Source organism: Moschus berezovskii, chromosome 7 (genome assembly GCF_049115385.1).
Source record: "Moschus berezovskii isolate FMDL1 chromosome 7, NW_MosBer_1.0, whole genome shotgun sequence".
In the NCBI taxonomy this organism is placed as follows: domain Eukaryota; kingdom Metazoa; phylum Chordata; class Mammalia; order Artiodactyla; family Moschidae; genus Moschus; species Moschus berezovskii.
The window spans coordinates 120,156,773-120,167,524 of NC_142466.1; the positions used below are offsets into that span (position 1 = coordinate 120,156,773).

General features: G+C 48.5%; 1 protein-coding gene across 3 annotated transcripts; it reads left to right on the forward strand.

The window, feature by feature from the left end:
* The first annotated feature begins 921 nt into the window (after positions 1 to 921).
* FAM110C (family with sequence similarity 110 member C) lies at positions 922 to 10,519 on the forward strand. Of its 3 annotated transcripts, XR_008686186.2 has the most exons (3): positions 922 to 2,394; positions 6,993 to 8,406; positions 10,402 to 10,519. XR_008686186.2 is itself a non-coding variant. In XM_055427819.2 (2 exons), exon 1 carries the CDS (start codon positions 942 to 944, stop codon positions 2,367 to 2,369), a length of 1,428 nt encoding a protein of 475 aa, XP_055283794.2. In that variant the 5' UTR covers positions 922 to 941; the 3' UTR covers positions 2,370 to 2,394; positions 6,993 to 10,519. The 3 variants fall into 3 exon arrangements, 1 of the variants encoding a protein (XP_055283794.2); XR_008686187.2 differs by having other exon boundaries at positions 922 to 2,544; positions 6,993 to 10,519; XM_055427819.2 differs by having other exon boundaries at positions 6,993 to 10,519.
* The last annotated feature ends 233 nt before the right edge of the window (positions 10,520 to 10,752 follow it).

A 10,752-nucleotide genomic window follows, 5' to 3' on the forward strand; every position in this document is an offset into this window, starting at 1 on the left:
GGCTAAGCAATTAAAGATATGTTTTTTTCTCTGACTGACAATAGACAAGGCGGCCTGAGTAAAAGTTGGGCTTTGGGTTCCCACCAGGTCCTCCCACCACCAGTATGCTCTCTGTCCATCCCTGGAACTTGCGGAGGCTCCATCTCTCTCTCTGCCACTTTCAGGACCACAGTCATCTTTTCACGTCAGTGTGGCATTTTCTGGTGACACTAACTGGGTAGCCTGGTTCTCAGGAGACCTGGTTTCTTGTGTTTCTATCACTGACTATAGGATATAACCGCAGAGAAATTCCAGGTCTGAAGACCCATTTGGCACCTGCTGGGGTTCTGGGTGGCTGGTGGTCAGTGGGTGCAGGTTTGCAAACCTGCTTGAAAGCATCGAGCTTCTGCCCCTGCTCACTCACCACCAGTCCGCTTGGTACCCATTGGCATTTCTCTTGAAAAAAACAAAAACATCAGACTCAGACCTAAGGCAACTTCCCGTCCGCAGCCAGGCGTTGCTGTGTTGCCCCGCACCAGGCGCACTCAGCCACAGCTTTGAAAGGTCAGCGTATCATGGAGTTGGCTTTCACAGGAGATAACGCGGACGTATCACTGTCTGGCAGATACTGTTAGTCCTTTGTCCAACTTTTGAAAGAATGGAATTTTGGCAGTGTTTTCCCTTAGACGTTTTCAGCATTCCTAGACTGATTCACTCCTCTGGTGAACCCGTGGTTTCTGTGTTACACTGATTACGGTGGAAACAGCAGTCTTCTGGGAATGTGTTCAGGTTTTCCCGGATCCCCGGGCCTTGCCTCCGCAGTCGCTGCTCTCTCGCGAGCCCCGGCATCAGGCGGTCCGGTCTGGTCGGGCCGGCGGCAGGCCTCTGGCTGGGCCTGGACCAGTCCCGGGTCCCGGTTCCCTTCTGCCTGACACACAGACCGACCTGTCCTGCGGCGCGTCATGGCCTTTCCTTTCCTGCAGTTCAAGAGGAGTGCGCTGCAAGGGCGCTCCAGGAAATTAGAGCCCCTTTTCAAACATCCCGAGGTCGCTTCAAGAACTCAAAGGGCAGGAGACACCTGCGCGTGGCGGTGGCGCCCGAGCCGCTCTGCCCGCCCCGCCCCGGAAGTGCCGGCGGCGGAGGCGGCAGCGCCGCGCGGCCGGGAAGGGGCGGCGGGCCCCGGGCAGCCCCGGCTCGCCCCGCCCCTCTGCCCTGCGGACCCGCGGGGCCCGGCCCGGCCCGGCCCCCGGAGCAGGTCGGCGCGGAGCCCGGCGCACCTAGAACGGGCGGGCGGGCCCGGCGCGAGGCGAGGGCGGGCCGGGGCGGGGCGGGCTGGCGGAGCTCCAGTCCCAGCGGACTCTGCCCCCGCCCGGCGGCCGGGCACCGGGGCGCCGCTGCCCACACGGAACCGGATCCGGAGCTGGTCCGCCGACGACCGCGCGCGGTCCGAGAGCGTCTCCGCAGTGGGCCGGGCCTGGACGATGCGCGCCCTGGACGCGCCCGCGAGCGCGCGGCTCTCGGCCCGGGACTCAGGGACCCCCGCGGCCCCGGACGCGGCTGGGCCGGCTCGCAGGAGCGCGGTGGAGAGGCTGGCGGCCGACCGCGCCAAGTACGTGCGCGGCCCGCCCGGGGCGGGCCCAGGCCCGGCTGGCGGGAGCAGCAGCCCCGAGGCTACCGGAGGGCAGGCGTGCGTCCCGGGGCCCGGGGTGCGCAGGGCTATAGCGCGGAAGCCGCTAAGGCCGGACTCGCTGGTCATCTACCGGCAGAAGTGCGAGTTCGCCCGAGCGTCGGGAGCCGACAGCCCCAGGGCAAGCCTGGTGAAGAAGCTCTTCCAAGGGCCGAGCAAGGACAAGACGCCCGAGCCTCCCGGCGCCGCCCGGGTGGGAGCGGAGTTGGGGGTCAGGGCCCAGGGGCCCGCCCGGGCTGAGCCTGGCCCCTCCACGCCCCCCACTCCCACGAGGTCCGTCGGGACGCCCCCCAGGGTCTCGGCGGCGCCCCGCGGCGCGGAGCTGCTGGGGGTGAGGCGCCGAGGGCTGCAGCGCTCTCAGTCCGACCTCAGCTCGCGCTACTCCGCGTCCTTGGCCGAATCGGACACTTTCTTCCAGTTCTGCGGCCTGGAGCCCGACGTGGTGGAGGCGCTCGGGCGGGAGAACTTCTCGGCCGGGTCGGACCGCGGCGCCCTCAAGGTCCGCAGCGTGAGCGTGGCCACCTCCGACAGCGGCTTCTCCCGGCGCAGCGGGGAAGACGCGGGGCTGCAGGAGGAGGAGCTGACGGAGCAGGTGCCCGGAGCCACCTCGGTGGTTGAGAGGAACGCGCGCATCATCAAGTGGCTGTACACCTGTAAGAAGGCCAAGGAGACTCCCGGCCAGGGGCTGCAGGGCCCGGCGTGACAGGCCCCAGGAGACCCGGGCCGAGGTGTGCGTCCGGGGCCCGGGAGGGGCGTCTGTGGGGCCCGCCTGTGAGGTCCTGGGGAGGGCCTGAGCTGGGGGACCCTGCCTTCTAAAGTAACTCGGGGCCGAGAGAGAGAGTCGCAGGGGCGCCTGCGTCAGAGGGCTGCCAGACCAGGTTTGTACTGATTTTCCTGAGTGGGCAGCTTCTGGCTGCCAGGAAAAGTAACTCTGTACACTAAGTGCATCCCAGTTGGCTTATTACTGTAAAAAGAGGAGAAACTGGCATTCTGAATGCTCCGTTCGAAAGTGCTTTTACACCTCTGCTGTTTTCCTGCGTTGAAATAGCCTGAGAGCCCTGCGTGGGTCCAGAGGATGCCCGCTGACCGGGCAGGTCCGCGGGGGCCCTGGGGGCACTGCGATCTCCCCTCCCCAGAAAGGAAGGCTGTGAGCTTCCTGGAGGCCTTCACCAAGCCGAGAGGGAGGAGGACTTCTCCAAGCCGAGAGGGAGGAGGACTTCTCTATAGGATCTTCTCAGCCGTTTGACACTCATTTAGCTCTAAAAGATTTTTGCCTAAATTTTGTTCAAATTGTTTCGAGACCTTTCTAAGGAGATGTGTTGGGGCAGCTTTGTGCCCAAGAAAGAGCTTCAGTTTTTTGAACTGAGGGAGGGACTAGATCATAACTAATGTCTTAGAGTTCTCCTTGGTAGCGATTCTGTATTTTATTTGCCTCTGATGATAGCAGGGGAGGTGTGTTTCTTCCCCAAGGCTGACCTCAGAAAGTTCTTTCCTCGAGGAACTAAAGAATGTTTATTTTCACTGGCACCACTGTGGACAGGGTATTTCTGGGGTAGTGAAGGGAGAAGGGAAGACGCCTTTTCAGGGTTCTCTTTGAGAACCAAGATTTTAAGCACTACAGCCTCTTGTTTTCTCTGACCCTGCACTGGCAACTTGCTATAACTGTTTGTAAAGTTAATGTGATAGAAGTATTTTGTCTGCCCTTGAGATAAACTAATTTAAGACATGGTATCAGTCTTCAGCATGGTGGGGGAATCTGCCCTAAGACGTATTTGCACACAGCTCACCTGTGTTTGGGAGAAGGCAATGGCACCCCACTCCAGTACTCTTGCTTGGAAAATCCCATGGATGGAGGAGCCTGGTGGGCTGCAGTCCATGGGGTCGCTAAGAGTCGGACACGACTGAGCGACTTCACTTTCACTTTTCACTTTCATGCATTGGAGAAGGAAATGGCAACCTACTCAAGTGTTCTTGCCTGGAGAGTCCCAGGGACAGGGGAGCCTGGTGGGCTGCCATCTATGAGGTCGCACAGAGTCGGACACGACTGAAGTGACTTAGCAGCTTAGCACCTGTGTTTGAGGCCTGAAAAATGCCTAACTTCCCCAAGTGGCCATGGTCTTAATATAGATGTGACAATTCACAAAGAGAAAAGGATTCAGTGTTCTTTTGAATTCAGAAGGGTCACGACTTACAGACTCCCTTGTAGTTTATTGAGGATTATTGCATTTCCCCTAACCTGAGTCCCCACAGAATGTATAAAGGCAATCAGAATTTAAACTAAAAGCAGTACATTAACTCGTACTTTTCACCAGTCATCTTGGGGCCTGAGGTGAGTGACTGCTGGCCAGGGTTAGGGTTGGCCATGAAGACCTTGATATGGCGGAGGGAAGCCGCAGAGGCTGGTTTGTCCAGAGGGTCATGGTGTAGCAGATGGAGCCGTCAGTGGGGAGTTGGGAGCCTGTCTCTGGTTAGCAATCACTCCCCCACTTCTAGCTTAGGTTCCCATTGTCCATAAAATGAATGCAGATAGCAGAGGGTTTCCAGCCTCTACACTTTGTAATTCCATATGGTCTGAAATGTGTTTGTCTGTGTTCCATGACTGTAACCTAGAAAAGGAAAACAACAATAACAACAACAGCAAACAAACTGTCGTCTACTGTGACACGACTTTTGTGGCAAAGGGAAGTAGTTGAGGCCAGAGGAAAGTGACCCGGGGTTAGGGGGCTGCCCAGGATGACTCTGCAGGAGAACAGAGGTGCACTCACTCACCAGCTCCCTCCCTCTTCACAGCGCTGCTTTTTCAAGTGGAGGCTTATCAGCTGTCTTCCGAGCTGTTTCATGTTACTGTTCAGAGAAGGGAGATGGTTGTTACACAGAACCTGCCCAGTTTGCTGTGTGTCATTGGCAAGCACCAGCTCTGTAAAGATTTTCTCTACAAATGTACTCTCATAGACCCAAACAGCTCAAGTTCTTTGAACTTCAACCCAAGAGACCTAAGGGCTTGCTGCTTGGAGAATTGTGAGGAAGAAATGCACGTCCTTTCTCCAGCTTATGGCAGGCCTCCCACTGTAATGAATTGCAGGAGAGGAAGGTGATTAAACACCAGTAGACAGAGGAGTGGTGTTCATGAATTTTACACTGGGAAACAGAAGAGCAAAATCATCAGTCAGGCTGCCCAGTGGAATGTCCTCATTCTCCAAATGAGGACGACGTCTGTCCTGACCACAGTCCCCTCGATTGACCACCTTCAGACATGAAATCCCCTCTGAAAAAGAGTCAGGACAGACTCCAGACCCTTCAACTTTGTTGGTGAGGGTCTTCTGGCAGCCTGAACAAAATGCAGGTGACCTTTCGTCACAGGATTACTTGCCTGAGAATAGTTCTCTAACTTCTGAAATCTGTGGAAACAAAACTATAGCTGCAATTTTTCTTTAGTTTATTGTGACATTTGTGTTGGAATCCATACAGATTTGTTTTAGTATTTCATGAAAAATTCAGAAAATTTGAGAAGAACGAAGATGTCTTTTCTAGGTGAAAAAGAAAATATACTTTATGTGAAGGTTGTTTTTCCCTTGCTAGATAGAGGTACTATAAAGTAAAATAAAAATATTCCATCCAGAATTAAATAAGTTCATAAATTTATTACCCCATGGATTAAAAATATTTACTTTTCAAAAGTGAGACCATCAGATCTAGAGAATGACTTACAGAAGCTGCATGTGATTCCACTGGGCTCCATGACTGACAGTTCAGTTCAGTTCAGTCGCTCAGTCGTGTCCGACTCTCCGCGACCCCATGAATCACAGCACGCCAGGCCTCCCTGTCCATCACCAACTCCCGGAGTACACTCAAACTCATGTCCACAGAGTCGGTGATGCCATCCAGCCATCTCATTCTCCGTCGTCCCCTTCTCCTCCCGCCCCCAACCTTTCCCAGCATCAGACTCTTTTCCAGTGAGTCAACTCGTCGCATGAGGTGGCCAAAGTATTGCAGTTTCAGCTTTAGCATCAGTCCCTCCAATGAACATCCAGGATTGATCTCCTTTAGAATGGACTGGTTGGATCTCCTTGCAGTATAAGGGACTCTCAAGAGTCTTCTCCAACACCACAGTTCAAAAGCATCGATTCTTCGGCGATCAGCTTTCTTCACAGTCCAACTCTCACATCCATACATGACCACGGGAAAAACCATTGCCTTGACTAGACGGACCTTGGTCGGCAAAGTAATGTCTCTGCTTTTTAATATACTATCAAGGTTGGTCATAACTTTCCTTCCAAGGAGCAAGCGTCTTTTAATTTCATGGCTGCAATCAGCATCTGCAGTGATTTTGGAGCCCAAAAAAACAAAGTCTGACACTGTTTCCACTGTTTTTCCATCTATTTCCCATGAAGTGATGGGACCAGATGCCATGATCTTTGTTTTCTGAATGTTGAGCTTCAAGCCAACCTTTACATGTGGATAATTTTGGTATCCTATTTCCCAGTGTGAAGTTATGAAAACTTCTGTCTACTGGTGTTTAATCATCTTCCTGTCCTTCAATTCATTAAAATGGGAGGCCTGCCAAAATTTAGGTTTCTGGTTTTCTATCTTTTGCATAGAATGTGTCACTGATTTTAATATCATTATAAAAGAACGGCAACTTGTCCTTTGAATTTTTTAGGGATAAATATTGTTCAATTTTAAAGCAAAAATGTCAGACATTCCCCAGCTGTTTTCACATTTCTCTTGGATAATGTGGGGTGACTGGAAGCTGGGAGGTAGAATTGTCTCAACATCTGCACAGATGCCGTGGAGCATGGAGCAGACAAACCCGGACACCCCTGCCTTCCCACTTCCGCCTTTCCCAACTAGCTTGGAAGCTCCAACTCACCAACTAGGAGTGCATTTTAGGTGAATGCAGTGATTTGAGCTGTAATAAGGCTGCCTCCATCTTCAGACAAGCCCCTGAGTCTTTCAGAGAGAACTGTGTTTGAAAGGGCAGAATCTGTTTGCCTTTTAAATTGTATTTGTACTGCTTGCTCTGTGTTCTATTTTGTTGTCCAACTCTGTGCTAGTGAACACTGGCCTTACCGATCAACAGTCAAAGAAATTTTTCTTTACTGCCTCAGAAAAAGGCCTACAGGAAAATGGATACAGAGCCACCAGGTGATAGCTATGTTTGCTACTGATTTCTTTTCAAATTTTTAACTGCACAAAGGAGATGTGTGAAATACAGAAAGCATCATAAAACCAAAGATTACAGGGACCAAACTTTGTAATTCAGTGCTTGGCTTCATAACTTTTGCCTGGACTGGTGTTGATTGACAGCTTTCTCCTTACTCCTCAGGAAGCAAGCCTTCTGGAGATCGGGACTCCTTGCAGTACGTCTGGATGACTGGGACCCCAGGCCCATCTTCACTGCCAGGTTTTGTCTAGAGTACCCAAGTATCCGTATAATTGCTCTTTTCCCAGGAATAAAACACATAATTGAAGAAGCTTGTCATTTGAAGGTTTGAAATGCTGTGGAGAAGGTGGGAACACAGAACTTGGAAATGAGCTGAGTTTTAACTGTTATGACACAGCTGAAGCTCTGGAAAATATGTTCTTCTGTTGTTGTTGCTGCTGCTGCTGCTAAGTCACTTCAGTCGTGTCCGACTCTGTGTGACCCCATAGATGGAAGCCCACCAGGCTCCCCCGTCCCTGGGATTCTCCAGGCAAGAACACTGGAGTGGGTTGCCATTTCCTTCTCCAATGTGTGAAAGTGAAAAGTGAAAATAAAGTTGCTCAGTCATGTCCAACTCTTAGCGACCCCACGGACTGCAGCCTACCAGGCTCCTCCATCCATGGGATTTTCTAGGCAAGAGTACTGGAGTGGCTTGCCATTGCCTTCTCCGTGTTCTTGTGTTAGGTGGATCTATTTTTGCTTCCAGAGGGCAGCAGCAGCAGAAGAAGCTGCTTGGAAATATTTTCAAGGGCATCTTTTTGAGTGGCTTGCTGACAAATAGGTACCATGATACATTTTAATGATAATTATTTTTGAAAAGAAAAAAGGCAAAGAGCATGAAATTCAAACACAAATGCCATGGTATTTACTGCTTTCAATCATACTGGACAGATTGGCACTATTTAAATCAAAGTTCTGTGATCATAAGAAGATGTATTTTACACAAATACTGTGGTTAACAAAGAACAAACACATGCTCACACTTGCACATTCACACATAGACCTCCCTTTCTAAGTACCGGCGGCACCATAAACTACAGTGAATTCCCAGGTGTGCAATCGATCATCTTATGAAGAGAATCCCAAAGCACTTTTAAAACCACTTGGGAGCTGTAGGGTCACTATGAACGCCACTCCTGTTGGGGTGGAGACATGCAGTGGTAACATAAAAAGATAAAGAGTTGAAATACTGCTAGGAAACCTTTTTGTGTACCTGGACAGTTTCTTGAGAGTTGGCGGAAGAATACTGAAGCTTCCTTTCTTCAAATCTGTATCATTGGTCCTCGTCTGCAGCTCCGTGTCTAATATGCCTCCTTGGTTCTCTTGTCCCCAACTTCCGAAAAGGATAAAAAAGACCTCTATTTAGGCAGAACATGGACTCATGACATGTGAAATGCCCTAATTTTGGTCTAATTCTCACCCTCATCTATCATGGAATCATTCCAAGTTTGGCGGCAGTTCGCTGTTTCTGAATAGGATGTTTGAAACAAGGGCAGCCCATTGGGCAGCTGGAAGACTGTTGGGTCGAGTATTATTGGTAAGGAGTTACTGTGACCCTAAACCTGTTCTAGCTCATGACAGAGTAAATAAATTTCAAGTTCAGAACCTTCTGAGAGAAATTTGTGTATCCATGAAAACAACCCAAAGACAATCTGTCACCCAATCAAAGCTTACAATGTTTTATCAAAATATATCTAAGAATATAATTATTAGAACAGGGAGGGAAGAGAAATAGGTTTCTCAAAAGTAAAATATTTCATAAACCAATTTTGATATATTCATGTATTTGTTTAATACTGTATTCTATTTTTGTAACTTTTGCTGTAAGAATAGGTCCTAGAGTTAAATATTTATTTTTACATAAGTATTGGTCTTCAGATAGTTTTCCGACATTTCATATGGTTTTGGTTTTTATCAGTATAATTTTAGTCATTCTGTCCTTGGTTATTGTTTTGTGTGTTGTTTAACTGAATTTTCCATTTGACTGTCAGTGGGATGTTCGGGACTGTACTGAGCTCAGTCCTGTAGGGACTTGTTTGTCAATAAGTCACGGTTGTGCATTTGGGGAGGGTACCTCTTCAATGTAGACTCTATAAAGACAAAGATTCCCTGCTCTAAGAAAATTTTCCCTGTTTTTTTTTTTTTTAATGCTGCTATTTTGCTATTCACTGGATTATACCTAATTTAAAAGATAATGTCAAAGATGAGAATTTTCTTTAAAGGATCTTTTTGTATTTGGAGTTCCCCTATTTGCAGATTCCATTAATTTTTTATGTGAATGCTTTAAGTGAAATTGTTATGTGCCTTTCTACTGTCAGAATAGGATAAAGTGTATCCTAGGTCAGATTTATCTGAGATCAAAATGAGGTGAACTCTGCCATTCATGTGGGCTTCCCTGGAGGCTCAGCAGTAAAGAATTTGCCTGCAGTGCAGGAGACGCAGGTTCGATCAGTGGGTCCTGGAGATCCCCTGGAGGAAGGCATGGCAATTTACTCCAGTACTCTTGCCTAGAGAATCCCATGAACAGAGAAGCCTGGCAGGCTGCAGTCCATAGGGTCGCACAGAGTCGGACACAACTGAAGTGACTAAACAGCAGAAGCAGCTACCAACCACCCATGTAATTGATGAACAGCAGAAAAACAAATAGGTTACTGTTTAAAAGCACTGAGATCTTCCAGAAGCATTTGTGTATTAATGACAGTGACTCTACGAAGTAAATGTCAGGGGTGTGTGAGGCAGGAACAGGGTGTCCCCAGACCCCAGCAGGATCAGGTTAACACTCCCTCTTGTGTGTCTGGATTCAGGCCTCAGCTCAGGGCCTGAGTGTGTGGCTTGAGGCAGGAAATCCTTTCCTAACTCTGAATTAACCCAAATTGCTGAGTGACTCTGAGAAAATCAGACTTTGTAGCTCAGTCTGAATAAAAAAGTTTATATTTGATTTTCACAAGGATGAACAATAGTTATTGATGCAAAATAGTTTCATTTGTTCAGGAAAGAATAGCATATTAGGTAACATGATTAAGTACAATGGAAAGGAAAAGTTATTGAAAAATTAATGATAAAACCTGGAAAATAGCTTGACAGTATCTAGTTCTTTAATATATGGATATGGATCACCAGTGCCTCAGACTTAAAGGTAGTTATGTGACTGAAAGGTAGTTATATAACTGAAGTTTCCTCATTATGCATATAGTTTTCAAACTGCTGGTCACTGACGCTGGAATAAAAAGAAGGCTTTATCAAGCGCTGCCCTTTTCAAGGGGTTAAAGGGCAGCGCTACAGTTATTGTTGGTGGCGCCATGAAATATCAGGCCCAGACAGTTGTTACGGCAGTCTAAATAGAGTTCTTTTTTTACACATTACTTGCAACATGAGTGCAATATTGTATATTCTGTATCAAAGAAATGAACTATTTTTTGTCATTTTTAATATAGCTTTGTGAATTTGTGCAATATGAAAAAAATGAAGCAAGGGTATGGTTATTATAATTACTCATATCTTTTGCTTTCTCCCTTCCTCCTAAATATTACAGCAGATTATCAGTCAAAATGAAGAGTGCATGCTAAAACCTGAGCCAGGAGAATCATGTGCATCTAAAGTCTCCAGTTCTCCCTGGAGCTGGAATACAGTAAAATCAGTTTGAATATTTAGCACATTGGTTTTCTTTGTTTCATCAGTCTTTTGCTTATCTTTTTTCTTCATGGCTTATTAATATTATTGCTGTAAAATGAGTTCAAAGGTAAAATGAGAGTATAGTTTGTAACCTTTCCCGTTAGTTAACTCATTGGTGAAGGCAGACTCCATGCGCATCAGCTTTGCTGTCTGTAATCTGCCCAAATGGGAGACGTGGGCCTGAGCCACAGTCTCTAAGTCACTGTTCTCA

What these genes read in the sequence shown, in the direction of transcription:
- FAM110C (XM_055427819.2), top strand. Translation starts at nt 942, where the DNA reads ATGGCCTTTCCTTTCCTGCAGTTCAAGAGGAGTGCGCTGCAAGGGCGC.